At 39.7% G+C, this 15,522-nt stretch overlaps 2 protein-coding genes across 2 annotated transcripts in view; one reads left to right on the top strand and one right to left on the bottom strand.

The window, feature by feature from the left end:
* Window positions 1-15,522, top strand: part of cacna1db (calcium channel, voltage-dependent, L type, alpha 1D subunit, b) — a 114,085-nt gene that overhangs the window by 56,017 nt on the left and 42,546 nt on the right. The window contains exons 10-14 of the mRNA XM_078288239.1: window positions 9,224-9,298; window positions 10,898-10,985; window positions 12,074-12,234; window positions 14,055-14,280; window positions 14,485-14,692. Of these exons, the coding sequence (XP_078144365.1) occupies window positions 9,224-9,298; window positions 10,898-10,985; window positions 12,074-12,234; window positions 14,055-14,280; window positions 14,485-14,692 (758 nt within the window). The remainder of the gene's footprint in view (window positions 1-9,223; window positions 9,299-10,897; window positions 10,986-12,073; window positions 12,235-14,054; window positions 14,281-14,484; window positions 14,693-15,522) is intronic.
* LOC139914459 (C-type mannose receptor 2-like) lies at window positions 1,098-6,986 on the bottom strand. The gene is made up of 6 exons (XM_071902787.2): window positions 6,895-6,986; window positions 5,942-6,126; window positions 4,777-4,996; window positions 2,368-2,709; window positions 1,811-1,905; window positions 1,098-1,309 (listed from the first exon to the last, which is right to left on the bottom strand). Exons 1-6 carry the CDS (start codon window positions 6,929-6,931, stop codon window positions 1,166-1,168), a joined length of 1,023 nt encoding a protein of 340 aa, XP_071758888.2. The 5' UTR covers window positions 6,932-6,986; the 3' UTR covers window positions 1,098-1,165.

Raw genomic sequence — 15,522 nt, 5'->3', positions numbered from 1 at the left:
AGAGGGAGAGAGAGAGAGAGAGGGAGAGAGGGAGAGAGAGGGAGAGAGAGAGAGAGAGGGACACAGAGAGGTAGAGAGATAGGGAGAGAGAGAGAGAGAGAGAGGGGGGGAGAGAGAGAGAGAGAGAGGGAGAGAGAGAGAGAGAGAGAGGGACACAGAGAGGTAGAGAGATAGGGAGAGAGGGAGAGAGAGAGAGAGAGAGAGAGAGAGAGAGAGAGAGAGAGAGGACACAGAGAGGTAGAGAGATAGGGAGAGAGAGAGAGAGAGAGAGGGGGAGAGAGAGAGAGAGAGAGAGAGAGAGAGAGAGAGAGAGAGAGAGGGACACAGAGAGGTAGAGAGATAGGGAGAGAGAGAGAGAGAGAGACACAGAGAGGTAGAGAGATAGGGAGAGAGAGAGAGAGAGAGAGAGAGAGAGAGATCTCTGCTGGCTCTGATCTTGAGGAGGCTTGTTGTTGCTGTGGGAACAGACACTGTTTCCAACTCCTGTGCTTTTGCCACGAGACGTTAAGTACCACAGAAGCTGAATAAATAGAGCAGTTATTCCCATTCAAACGAACATTTCTGACTGGTCGTTTGGCTGGAACATGTGAGGAGGCTGCCTCAGGATATTTGATAATGTCACTGGAAACGAGTATTGATTGAGACTCAGAAAGATTCAGATTCATAACATTGGAGATTAAAGTGATGCACCAAAAAGTGTTCATTCTATCTGTTCAGGTTCTACAGTTTGTTCACTCAGCTGCTTGTGTGATCAATTACGTGTGTGTGATAAAACCCTGTTGTCCATTGACTCTCTTGTCAAATCCAGTGGCCAATATTGAGATAAAATAGGAATTCTGACAATTATTGATATTGAAATTGTTAAAGGTATCACAGCAAGTATTTGACACGCAGCAGGAGGCCAACTTCAACTTCAAATAACAAACCTTGTTTCGGAAGCTGTTTTAATATAGGATTACATAGGAATAAAAAAAACACATTATATAGAATAACAGATATTCTTATGAACTTGGAAAGCTGAAATCAATATTTGCGCACATGAACAACTCACAACAGTTGTGGCTCTACAGTTACGTTCAAGGTACGACAGCTTTCTGTTGTGAAAAAAATGATTTATAACTGGAAGCACAGAAACACACACAGAAAAAGAAAATTCTACACAATATCAAAGGTCCTCTTTTGGCGTGATGGTTTTCTTGCTCTTTTTCTTCTTCTCCTCTTCCCTGTGGAAGACTTTTCCGTCCGACTGCTGCTTCCAACTGATTTTGACGTCTTCAGTCACCCCATTATCCTTCAGCCTCTGTTTGAACTGAGACACGGAAACCTTTATTCCCCTGAACATTATCACTTAGGTTTTCTTCGACCTTCAACGAAGCACACATGCCTTTATTCAGAAACCCCCTGCTTATGTTTTTTTAAACATTTTCTTCATCCGGATCGTCCGCTGAGCAAGCATGCTCTTTTTATAGGAGCGCCCTGCTTCATATTTATACAGTTACATATAATCACACATAGACGATCCCCAGTACAACTACTTTTCTACTGGTTTTCTACTGTTCCAGCTCCACCAGAGGTTTACAGCCAGGACTAGATAGTACAATGTGTCTAATTGTGCTGTTTGACTGTTCTTTTACTTCTTTCATACAAGTCTAGTCACAATAATGGTGGCATACAGATATATGTATTACCCCTACTGATGGCACTTTCAGTACGGTTCAGCTGCTCTTGATAAAAGTAATAAATAAATAATAATAATAAATAATAATTTGGTAGTGTTTGCATTATAGTTGAGTGGTCAAACATTATGTACCTGCTTCAGGATGGCCTCCATCACAGCAGGATCGTTCAGGTCCAGAGAGGACTCGGTTTTTTTCAGCTTCACTCTCACCACTTGCTTCATCATGACTTTGAAGAACAAACATTTAGTATCAATTACAACATTCATTTTTGGCCAGACAATAATTGACATTGTTAACTATTTTAAAACAAAAAGGAGGAATGTGGTAGTTACATTCTCCAACTGCTCTATTATTTCAGTTACTTTTGGCCAACGAGGTTAGCGCTCAAAGAACACAAACCCAATATCTGTATTTGATCAATACCACACTCTAACTTTCCCTATGATTTCATGAACATTATCAACATCAGGAGTGTTAAAATTTATTTTCTTCCCTTTACCTGATTTGTGGATTTTCCTCCTTGTTGAGTTTTGATGTCATTTGCGTTTTTATTACTCCCTCAGTGGTTTTTGGTTTCACCTGCACAGTTTGCATTTCTTCTCTTCTACCTTTTTCCTTTGTTTTTATCATATCTCCAAATAAACTAAATCTAAACCTAAATCATGCATTCTAAAGCCAACTGACTCACCGCTACTGTAGCAGATGAACGTTCTTGTCACATCGCAGTTCCAGTCCTCCCATTTGCCTGAGCTGAACTGTGCTGCCACACAGGCCTCGTTCTTCCAGTTGTTATTCGGTTCCACTGTGTTCCAGTTCCTGAATGAGGAGTTACTTCCATCCAGCCACTTCCAGGAGTCTCTGGAAAGGCCGATCCAGGCTCCTTCAGGTCCTGCACCAGGCACCAGCTCGTGTATCTTCTGGTTCTCTGTCTGGTTTCTGACGCTGGCCAGGTCGGTGTGGTGCTGCCTGCAGTAGCTCTGGGCCTCAGTCCATGTCATGGACTTGTTGATGAGAAGAAATCTCTCAGTCTCTGAAAATATACTTTATTAAAGCGCTGTGTAGAATTCCCATAACATATACCAGTGGATACAATACCTTACGCCAAAGTGGCTTACAGGACCATGAATGTGCAGATAAAAATCTGCGTCATTTTCATACAAATAAATGTCAGCTTTGTTACTCTCTATTCATAGTATTCCCATGATGTCGCATGCATTTCCTACCAATATGCCGCTTTACCATATACACAGCTCACTGGCTGTGGCTGTCATTTGATTATAATCACCTGTTACTTTATTACAATCACCTGTTATTTTCCTACCAAGATGGCCGTTTGGTGATGTAACAGAATACGATGAATAGCTGATTGATAGTTGAAGAGTGAACAGTGATTCAACCTATACCCATGGCTCAAGAAAGCTTTTACATTTGCTGTTCTGCACACAGGAAGTGACATTTTGTACATTTCCAGCAGCAGCAACAGTGGTTTGTTTGGAATAAATAGAAGAAGGACTGGGTAGTTAGCATGAGCAGCGATAGCCACCATGGCTGAACAGACAGGGAAAAAGAGAAACTCAAACTGCATCAACAGAAAATCCAAGCTCCGCCCACAGTGTTTGATTGACAGGCGATCTCTGGAAAGTGCACTGCAGAAACACCACAGCGATGAGCGCTGAGCAGCAAAGATGGTAGCAAAAAAGTACATAAAAAGTAAATAAAAAACTAGCTTCTTGCAGATCACCATTTTAATCATTGTGAAATGGAAATGTTGCAAAGGCCCAAAACGTACTAATTGACCATAACATAATAACTGCCGATAATGTAATAAAGTCAAATGTAATAAAGCCCATAACGTAAAAATCCATGATTTTCATTACGTTATGATTTTATTCTGCAAATCATGTGGTGCTCACAAGAGTTTAACTATGCAGTGTAATAACCAAATGTATATATATTCAGTGTTACTACATATATCTCTATGGTAGTGAGACTGTTCCAACTTAAATCAAACTGTATACAACACTTGCCTGATACAGCCAGGATGCTCAGCAGTATCTCCTTCATTATGTTCTCTGTCTCTCTCTTTCTGTCTGTGACTTCAGATTCCCAACTGTGAGTCAGTAGTGTTCGCTGGTAGCGATACCGCCTATTGGGTTGTTCATTAACTGCTCACCTCACTGTCATTTGACTTTATACAAAGAGGCTACTGGATATAATCATTTGCCTGTCAGTCTCTTGTTAATGACATTTTATAATAAATATATTCTACCATGTCATGAGATTTGGGTCCCATAGACATTTAGTCGGGTTAGACTGATGTATCAGTTTGCCAAGGCTGATAATGGCCTTTAAATAAATATTGGATATCAGTCAGTCATGTTGTCCGCCTCCAATATGATGGAGGCTCCTACCTGACCACAGCTACTGTATATAAACACAGTCTATAAAGCTGCAATTAAATGTATTTTCTTTGCACAGTTCATTCATTCATTCATGTAAATTCATTCTTTGTTTCAAGGCAGTGATGTATCCTAGACTTTGGTAAAGATATTGTTTGAAAAGAAAAAGGAAAAATTTTAAATATTGGCTGTCAGCAGCTTGAAAACAAAAATATTAGTATCAGTGTCAGGGAAACATTAACAATCTCTTTATGAATGTCTATCTATATCTATTTGCAGTGTTTTTCACTCTGTCTCCCTCCCTCTCCAAATCCATATTTACTCCTTCTGTTACTGACATTGCAGCTATGACTTCATTCATAAACTCTATGTCAGATAATGTCAAACCTCAAGTTATCCCTTTTTGCAAGGAAAGGTACAGTGAAATATTTGTTTACCTCTTCACACTATAGATGGTCTACTTGTCAACTCAAGTAGAGAGCGCCACCCGAAACGTTGCATCATATGAATACCAATTAATCAAGTAACTTATTTCTATTCACACTAAAGCATTGCCAAAAAACAAAACAAACAAAAAAAGCTGATACAAACAGCTGATCTGAATGTAAGTCGTGTGTGTGTGTGTGTGTGTGTGAGAGAGAGAGAAAGAGAGGAGAACTGAAATGGAGGAATTTGTTTATGATATAAAAATATCTCACCTTCGGCGTCAAAGCAGAATGGCAGTCGGAGGTTTGTACAACGCTCATCGTTCCATGTGCCGTCAGGATACATGACAACGCAGTATTCTCCACTATCCTGGTTGTTCGGTTCACCAGTGTGCCAGTTCCTGAACTCAGCCTCCCCGTCTTTGTAGAAACTTCTGTCCGCCAGTGACCACCTCCAGCTGTTCAGGTCATCATACAGCCCAATCCACGTTAGCTGAAAACAATATTTCACTTTAGGACATTGTTTTCTCTTTGCATAACCTTAATCCTGACATCAAGCAGTTGTTTTCCTTACTGTAACTTTGTAAAACTTAAAGCTGCACCAGGCAAGATTTTCGTGAAAAAATACACCCGTCTTTTCAGCATGAATCACAAAGTGGTGCTGCAACAGAGAAGAACATCCCATTCCCCCCTGTAGATTCTCTCTGTTTGCCCATTTTAATTTCTGGTGTTGGCATTGTCGCAGGTGGGAAATCTTCTCGGCACACGGGACAAATCAAAACTTAAGAGCAAAATATGAAACTTTCTCCTAAACAGCAGCGAATGAGCGCATGGCCTCACCAACAATGGTTGAACATGCTGCAAACAGATTTTTTTCACCTTCTCTGCCTCCAAGAAGAAGAGATTTAGGACAGAGAAGTGTGCCGTTTACTGACGTCACGTTACATGATTTCAAACTTTTAAAAATTGAAACAGTTATCTCTCGTTGCCACTTTGAGCTACCAAAATGCGAAGTTGCCTAGCACAGCTTTAAAGTTGTATAGTTATAATAAATAGTTATAGTAAGTTAAAATAAATTCACCAATGGAATAAAAAAGCTTTGAACAGGATTATCTCACAACAATCATTTCCTGAAAGAATAGTTTTTGTGTCTCTGCTGACAGACGGTCTACAACGTGTTGAGGCAGACCAATCTTGAAACTATTTCAGGAAACATTTTGAAAAAATGCTGTTAAAGTTTATCGTAGTAAGCCTATCACTAAAACTGCTTAAAATACTTCTCCTTTAAGGCATATAGCCAGTATTTCCAAGATCAGTTTGAATAAATAATGTAAGGTTAAACTTTTCAAATTGCCTCTCATCCATCAGTTACATGACGGTCAAATATGGCTTTGATTCATAGAAAGACAAAACGGAAGAGAAAAGTAGCAGAAATCACATTCTCATCGTTAAAACTGCTCAGTTTTTGTAAATCCACTATGTCGTTGAGTCTCTTCACATCCTCCATGTTGTCTAGAGTGGCCAGGTCTGTGTACTTCTCCCTGCAGTGTCTCCGCGCTTCAGTCGCGTTCTTTGGCTCATAAACGAAATGGTACTGACGGTACGAGGAGACGGCACACAGCCCTGCGATGACACACATGCAGATGAATTAGATCTGGGCTAAAAGTGTTTGAATATAGTTTCATATTTTAGCATTTTATGTCAGTGTCTTCAAGTGTGTGTGATTGGTTTTGGTGCTGAAACTACTTCAAAAGTGGACGTTACTGAAATAAAATAAATCAAGTGCTAGAATATGTATTCACTAGGGATGGGACGATATATCGAAATTCAATATATCGCAATACAAAAAAGTGACGATAGGCTACGTATCATGGGGCAGAAAAAATAATCTTGATATTAGCTACAATAAATTCTGTTGTAGTAATTACAAATTAGATGGTTTGCCACAATTTCACAAGTTCTCCATTGAAATTATATTATTTCCACTTTGTAATGACATTTTTAAATTGATGTTTACATTCTAGCAAGCCAATGCCATTGCTAGAGAGATTTTTGGCTCAGAATTAAACACAATTCTGCACAGTCAGACTTTGTTGTCATTGAACTTTTATGTATTACATCGTATCCTGGTTGTATTGAATCATGAACACCATATCGTGTATTGAATCGTATCATGAGATAAGCATATTGTCCCATCCCTAGTATTCAACTGCCATTTTCCACTGTGTTAACCTATGCATTAATTAATGCAAATGTATAATAAGTGCACCATAAATCCTCCTAATATGTAAGGTACTCACAAGAGTTTAGAAATGCAGTGTAATATATATTCATATATGTCTATGGTAGTGAGACTGTTCCAACTTAAATCAAACTGTATACAACACTTGCCTGATACAGCCAGGATGCTCAGCAGTATCTCCTTCATTATGTTTTCTGTCTCTCTCTTTCTGTCTGTGACTTCAGATTCCCAACTGTGAGCCAGTAGTGTTCGCTGGTAGCGATACCGCCTATTGGGTTGTTCATTAACTGCTCACCTCACTGTCATTTGACTTTATACAAAGTGGCTACTGGATATAATCATTTGCCTGTCAGTCTCTTGTTAATGACATTTTATAATAAATATATTCTACCATGTCATGAGATTTGGGTCCCATAGACATTTAGTCGGGTTAGACTGATGTTTGCCAAGGCTGATAATGGCCTTTAAATAAATATTGGATATCAGTCAGTTATGTCGTCAGCCTCCAATATGATGGAGGCTCCTACCTGACCACAGCTACTGTATATAAACACAGTCTATAAAGCTGCAATTACATTTATTTTCTTTGCACAGTTTATAAATTCATTCATGTAAATCCATTATTTGTTTCAAGGCAGTGATGTATCCCAGAGTTTGGTGGATCACCCTGCTGCTGTTAATATTTTTCGGTATGAAAATGGAATAAATTTAAAGATATTGTTTAAAAAAAAAAAGGGCAAATTTAATGATATTGACAAAATATTGGCTGTCAGCAGCTTCAATAAAAATTTTTATTATCAGTGTCGGGAAACATTAACAATCTGCTTATTAATGTCTATCTATATCTATCTACAGTGTTTTTCACTTTTTCCCCCTCGCTCTCTGTCTTTATTTCTGTCTCTGTCTCTCTCTCTCTCTCTCTCTCTCTTTCTCTCTCTCTCTCTCTCTCTCTCTCTCTCTCTCTCTCCCTCTCTCTTTCTCTCTGGGTGAGATTAAACAGTTTTGTTGTTTGATATGATTGAGTAGAGCTCAGGGATTAACAGAGAGAGAGAGAGGGAGAGAGAGAGAGAGATGTTTCACTCCACGTGTCTGTTCTTGTGTTTGTACGTGTGTGTGTGTGTGTGTGTGTGTGTGTGTGTGTGTCAAGAGGCCTACTGCTCTGTCCTGCAGTGCTGTTGTGGCCGGCAGCCTTGGCTCTCCTCTTACTGTAATATTGCTGCAATGCCTTATATAGTTTAAATCGTTCACAGTGCAGTCGGTGCATACTGTATCTGTCAGTTTCCTCTGTCCTCTGTAGATTTCTGCGCTTTATTTCTGCTGTCGTCGCCGACAGACTCCAGACTGGACTAACGTTCTTTCCTTAATTCCTGCAGTGTCCGTGTGCCTTGTGAAAAAACTGTCTGTAGATTGCTGCTAACGTTAGTTTCCCCCCTTTTTCCTTCTCTTTTCTAATATTTGCTTCTTCTGTCTTCTTCTCTTCACTCATTTAAGCTTTAGTTTCCTCTTTTCTTTTCACCTTATTCCCCTTCTCTCCTCTATCTTCAGTCTTGTCTTTTTCTGTTTTCTTACTTAAGTCTTGTTTACTGCTAATCTTTTCTAATCTAGTGTTGTATAATACAGTTGCCCTGTCCAGAAATCTAAAAGTACAACATGAGTTTCAACTTGCTCTTACTTACTCTTTTACTTGCGTTTATTCCAACACTCAACTATCACAGACCAATTAAAAACATCCTCTATAAGATTGAGCTGAATTGAGCGCTACAAAGATGGATTTCACACAACTGTTAGCGCAAAGTTTTTAACACATCTCCCTTACATCTGCCTTTTAGAGATGATATGCCCACCATCCTTCTTTAGTGACACATCACCTTAATCTGGCCTCTGATGGCCCCTAATGTGTCAGTATACACTGATGAGTGTACAAATTGTTAGGAATACTTTCCAACTTGCTTTTGTGAGTTGCTTTCTCACAACATTGTCTCTAGGCCTCTTTTACCTGTCCTCTCCCCCTAGTGTACAAATCCCCTTCATGCTAGAAGTGGATTTAACAGGTGAATTTACTGTATTAAGGCAACATAGCCTTCGCCTGGATTCAATGGTTAGTCTATTATGGAAAGAGCATATTGCTGTTGTCGTGTAAAAACCTCATAACTCCAGTTTTTGATGGTTTTCATGTTTCCACTCAGGAAACTCTCACATCTCTTGGCCTTATGAAACCTTTCAAAACCTGTTGGATAATGTCAAAAATGCGTTGTCATCAAGCTAAAGCCAAGGCTTGATATTATGGAGATACAAGTTTTTCACCCGACAGTGACTATATGTTCACTCAGGATGCAGCGTTTCTGGACAAGGCAGCTGTGTGTGTACTGTAGTTTGTACTGCAGCGGTCTCTTGCTGTTCCTCTCTTGTTCTGCTGCGTACTGACTCACTGCTCCCTCTGCTGTCTGGCTGTGTGAACTGCATGTTGGTAACACCAAGGGGTCACGCTGGCTGACCTCACTGAGAAGAAGAAAGGAAAGTTTGGCTGGTTCACTCAGTCCACAGAAACACAGGGTAAATGTGTGTGTGTGAGTGCGTTTTGTGTGGGTGGATGGTTCATCTCTGTGTGTTTGCGTGCCTCCCCTTGCTGCTGCTTGCTTGTGCTTTGCGTGTGCTTTTGCTTTTTTGCATGACGTGTGTTTGGAGTCACTGATCAGCGCTGTTATTGTTATCATTAGCAAATTCATCTCATTCTCCCCCTGCACCTGCTACACCTTATATCACTGAGTTTCTCAGAACTTTATCAAACTTTGCATGTGTTTCCTGGAAGCCAAAAGAGAGAGAGAGACTCCCTAGTCAAATGAATCAACAGACAGTTTTATTTTGGCACAGACACCAGGGAGTTTTTAGAGGTTAAAGGTGCTGGGTGTAGCATTTTCACATCAATTAATCATTAATTAACGAATTAATTAATTAATTAATTAATTAATTAGATACCAAATGCCCTTGTATCAAGACAATACATTTCAAAATATCTATATATAATATATAAATATCTTCAGTAAATCTCCAGTCAGTAGTCATGTGACCATGTTTCTTTGGGGGGTTTCTAGGAGGTTTTGTCAAAATATTTGTGTGGAGAATCCTCATGATATAATCATCATCATTATACATTCATTTCATTTGTCTGCAGTGTGGTGTTGGATCCCTCTATTATAAAGAGGAGATGTTATGCATGTTTACATGATATAAACCTGCATGCAGACCTGAATCAAGTAGTATTTTGAGATACTTCATGCAGGACAATACTACCAGTACTGTGAAGATTAGACAATCACATGACAGTTTTTTGAAAATCAATTATTTTCTGTGACTAACACTATCTGTAATGTCTTGAGTTGCTAATTGTTAAAACAAATGCCAAGAATTATGTACAAACACTATTTGACTCAGGTCTCAGGCAGCATGTACTCACTGTGACTTGGTCTATCCAGAAACTTTCAAATCTATGGTTTTATAGTATTCACAAAGCAGGACAATTAGCCTCATGTCTGGATCGACAGTGGTGCAACTCCAACCAAAGAATCACCCAAGCATTCTGGTTTTTGTGCAACTCTTATTTTCTATTTGCCAGCTGCTTTTTAGACATTTTCAATCAGTTTTCAATGGTTTGGCCTGGCCTCTAGGCCATGAAACATTACATACACCTGGGAAATAATTTCAGCTGCCACACACACATTGGATTGTTCTACCGGACAGTTATGGTCTAAAAATAATTAGTCTACAGTAAAGTTTTGCAAGCAGCCCCTGTTGCTCAGTTGGGTCTTTCATGTAATAGTTTCAGTCGACTCTATAATCCTCCATGGTCAAGAAAGCAGTTACTGGTGGTGTCCTGCTAATATCTGCTATACTGTATCTAATTTTCCCGTTGTTTTTTCTAAAATTGACATTTGAAACTTGGAACCAAGCCAAACCATTAAAAAAGTTTTTTTATTAAAAGTCATAAATGCATGGGTATCAATGGGAAAAATCAACCTGAAAAGTTAACTTTTTCAGCAAAACCAGTTTCCTTTACGGCACTGATACTGTGACGTACAGATCTCTGATAGCCAGGCCAGCAGTGACATCATACCGCCTCACATTACTTTCTGTTTTCTGTGTGTGATGTCACAGCGAGCATGCCCACTAGCGAGACGGAGTCGGTGAACACAGAGAACCACAATGGAGAGGAAGACAAATCCCCCTGCTGTGGGCCGCTGTGGTGAGTCGGACATTTTAGCCCTTTATTTGACACTTATGAGCGGGTAGGCAGAGGTTCAGTGACTCGGTCAAGATAAGACAGAAGACTGTTGATGGACACATTGTCTGTTGTGCAGATCAAACCTGTGACACACACACACACACACACACACACACACACACACACACACACACACACACACACACGCACACACGCACACACATTTGTCCTTTTCTCACCAGTGCACTTGGTCATACCATGTTCTAAATCCTGGTCTGTAATACAGCACAAATATACAAATCGACATACACTAGTTGTTTTGCTACTTCTTCCTCTCAGATCATTCTCTTTTTTTTCCTCACTTGATTTTTCTTTGGTGTAACAGACCTATATGAATTTATTTAATTTAAGGTTGCCTTTAACAGAATCATCCTTTATTCTCCCCAGTCAAAAAATTACTAAGTCAAAGTGCAGGTTAGTACCTTTGTGTGGCATTGTGCTCTGCATGGTAGATGCATTTTTCATTCATCATTCATGAAATCAATTCAGTTGATTTTCCATCTTGCATGACTGATTTTTGTCTTGCACCTGAACTGTAGATGGTTTTTGTTTCAATCCATTTTAATCCATTCATTTGATCCACTGTGTGTTATATGTTATATTTCTGACCCAACAGTTTTTGTCTTTATCCTGGTCTCACCGTGGCTCCATTGTTGTCCATTGTTTTCCTCTCTGCTCACCTAAAGCCACTCCGAGTTTGCTTTGTAACCAGTTTCTGTCTAATTTGATTCATAGCAATGTTGTTCTGTATATGATGAATAATCAAGTGCTCATCAGGAAATTCTGTTGAACAATCAAGTACCAATCAAGTAATTCATTCATATGCAACAGAAGGGTTTATTCCAAAATACAATGTATCTACTTTGGAAGACAGTCTTTACCTGAAGTTTATCATGCAATATGTCTAAATTTACATTACGTATTATTCTTTAAAAAGTACCACAATCTGTTCAACTTATATATATATATTTTATTTTGGAACAAAACTCTTCTGTCTGTGTCTGTATGGCCTGACCTGTGACCTCACATCACCGCTGTGTGTCTGTCAGTCGTCAGTGGCGACGGTGGAACCGCTTCTGCCGCAGGAAGTGCCGCGCGGCGGTGAAGTCGGTGACGTTCTACTGGCTGGTGATCATCCTGGTGTTCCTCAACACGCTCACCATCTCCTCCGAGCACTACAACCAGCCGGACTGGCTGACCGAAGTCCAGGGTATCTATTCTGTTCTGTTCTGATCTATACTGATCTATTCTGATCTATACTGATCTATTCTGATCTATACTGATCTATTCTGTTCTGTTCTCTTCTGTTCTGTTCTGTTCTGTTCTATTCTGTTCTATACTGATCTATTCTGTTCTCTTCTGTTCTCTTCTGTTCTGTTCTGTTATATTCTGTTCAATTCTGATCTATACTGATCTATTCTGTTCTGTTCTGTTCTGTTCTGTTCTGTTCTGATCTATTCTGATCTATTCTGATCTATACTGATCTAGTCTGTTCTATACTGATCTAGTCTGTTCTGTTCTGTTATGTTCTGTTCTGTTCTGTTCTGATCTATTCTGTTCTGATCTATTCTGTTCTGTTCTGATCTATACTGATCTATTCTGATCTATACTGATCTATTCTGATCTATACTGATCTATTCTGTTCTGTTCTGTTCTGTTCTGTTCTGTTCTGTTCTGTTCTCTTCTGTTCTGTTCTGTTCTGTTCTGTTCTATTCTGTTCTATACTGATCTATTCTGTTCTCTTCTGTTCTGTTCTATTCTGTTCTATTCTGTTCTCTTCTGTTCTCTTCTGTTCTGTTCTGTTCTATTCTGTTCTATACTGATCTATTCTGATCTATACTGATCTATTCTGTTCTGTTCTGTTCTCTTCTGTTCTGTTCTGTTCTATTCTGTTCTATACTGATCTATTCTGATCTATACTGATCTATTCTGTTCTGTTCTGTTCTGTTCTGATCTGTTCTGTTCTGTTCTGTTCTGATCTATTCTGTTCTGTTCTGTTCTGATCTATACTGTTCTATTCTGTTCTGTTCTGTTCTGTTCTGTTCTGATCTGTTCTGTTCTGTTCTGTTCTCTTGTTTTCTTCTTCTCTTCTCTTTTCTCCTGTTATGTTCTCTTCTATTCTTGTCTTGTCTCCTTTCTTCTCTTGTTTTCTTCTTCTCTTTTCTCCTCTCCTCTCTCCTCTCTTCTTCTCTTCTCTTTTCTTGTTTTCTTCTTCTCTTGTCTTCTCTTTTCTCCTCTTCTCTTTTCTTGTTTTCTTCTTCTCTTGTCTTCTCTTTTCTCCTCTTCTCTTCTCTTCTCTTTTCTTGTTTTCTTCTCTTGTCTTCTCTTCGCTTTTCCCTCTTCTCTTCTCTTTTTTGTTTTCTTCTTCTCTTTTCTTCTCTTGTCTTCTCTTCTCTTGTTTTCTTCTTCTTCTCTTTTCTTGTTTTCGTCTTCTCTTTTCTTCTCTTGTCTTCTCTTCTCTTTTCTCCTCTTCTCTTCTCTTTTCTTGTTTTCGTCTTCTCTTTTCTTCTCTTGTCTTCTCTTCTCGTTTTCTTCTTCTCTTCTCTTTTCTCCTCTTGTATTCTCTTCTCTTTTCTTGTTTTCTTCTTCTCTTCTCTCCTCTCCTCTCCTCTTCTCTTCTCTTCTCTTCTCTTCTCATATCAGCTTACACAACTACATCTACTCTGTTCTGTTATGTTTGGTTGTATTCTGTGTTCAGGTTATCTACACTGTCTTCCGTTCTATGACTTTCAAATTGTGCCGTTTGTTTACTAGACAGTAATCTGTATTTACCACACTTTGTATTGTATGTTACCTTCCCCATTACATACATTTATAGGTGTAACCAACAGGGTTTTCTTGTGTTGCTAAAGTAAACACTCTTTTCCTCCTCTCCTCTCCTCTCCTCTCCTCTCCTCTCCTCTCCTCTCCTCTCCTCTCCTCCTCTCCTCTCCTCTCCTCTCCTCTCCTCTCCTCTCCTCTCCTCCCCTCCCCTCCTCTCCTCTCCTCTCCTCTCCTCTCCTCTCCTCCCCTCTCCTCTCCTCTCTCCAGACGTTGCCAACAAAGTTCTCCTGGCGATGTTCACGTTAGAGATGCTGGTGAAGATGTACAGTCTGGGTCTGCAGGCCTACTTTGTGTCCCTGTTCAACCGCTTTGACTGCTTCGTGGTGTGTGGAGGAATCGTAGAAACCATCCTGGTGGAACTGGCCATCATGTCTCCGCTGGGCATCTCTGTTTTCCGCTGCGTACGCCTCCTTAGGATCTTCAAAGTCACACGGTGAGGGACAGTGTGTGTTATGTCTGTGACAGAAGGGTTGTAGGTAGCGTTCGTTGGAAACGTGTGTGTGTTGGAGATGGTCATCTTGTCTCTACTGACATCTTTGGTTTCCATTATTGTTCTCTAGTATCTTCATGGTTGTGAAAGGGTGTGGGAGTGTTTGTATGTCTCTCTCCTAACTTGGTTTTTTCTCCTTCTCTCCAGTCACTGGGCGTCTCTCAGTAACCTGGTGGCCTCTCTGCTCAACTCCATGAAGTCCATCGCCTCCCTGCTGCTGCTGCTCTTCCTCTTCATCATCATCTTCTCACTGCTTGGCATGCAGCTCTTTGGGGGCAAGTTCAACTTTGACGAGACGGTGACCAAGAGGAGCACCTTCGATAACTTCCCCCAGGCCCTGCTCACTGTGTTCCAGGTGAGCTGCTTTGGTTCCGTTTGGTTTCATCAGAATTTGGGTCGCTTTGGTTCTATTCTGTCGGATTTGTTCAGTTCATCAGGATTCGCATAATTTTTTAGCGTTAGAGTGAGGAATTAAAAAAATTCAGTCAGAGTGTGCAAAATAACAGGACAAAAAGTTGTTGGGTTGCATCAACACAACGAATCAACAGTCAGATGGCAAATACATCATCTTTTGAGCATTTTAAAGACTTAATCTATTAATTTCTAGCATTTTGAATACACTGTATATAAAAAGTAATGTACAGATATCTCGGTAAACCAAATCAAAATGTGGTTAAGGGACATTAAGTAATCTGTGCCTTTTATCGACCTTTATTGGCAACCAAGGAATTGTAACAAAGAGTTTTGAACGCCAGATATCCCACCACCTGGCGAAGTAATCGTTGAGTCATTGGTATTGATCAACAAACCGATTAAACAGATATGTTATGGTCATTTTTAGCTATGGAAAAGTACAAATCTTACTTAATCCACCTTTAATACATTTTTAAATATTTTTATGACATTTCTGCTTCTGCTGGTAGAAAGTGATAGGAAACAAAGTTGAGGTCGGGGGTTGACATGCAATATAGGATGAGGTTGACTCAAACTCACATCACAGATACCAAAGCCTTGGAGTCCTCATTTAGTAACCTCATCTACCCAAATCTTCAAATTTTAAAGCATTTCTGAAAACAAAATCAAAATGTGGTTAACCTCTGAAGCAAGGGAACCAGGACAGAGTTTGCCCTGTAAAGTGATCAGCTAGAGGGAGAGGGGATTTAAAGAGCCTCCACTGTGCGTCGT

This window comes from Centroberyx gerrardi, chromosome 14 (genome assembly GCF_048128805.1).
Source record: "Centroberyx gerrardi isolate f3 chromosome 14, fCenGer3.hap1.cur.20231027, whole genome shotgun sequence".
NCBI lineage: Eukaryota > Metazoa > Chordata > Actinopteri > Beryciformes > Berycidae > Centroberyx > Centroberyx gerrardi.
Note: the sequence above shows the minus strand (reverse complement) of the source record. Positions and strands in the feature narration are given on the sequence as shown.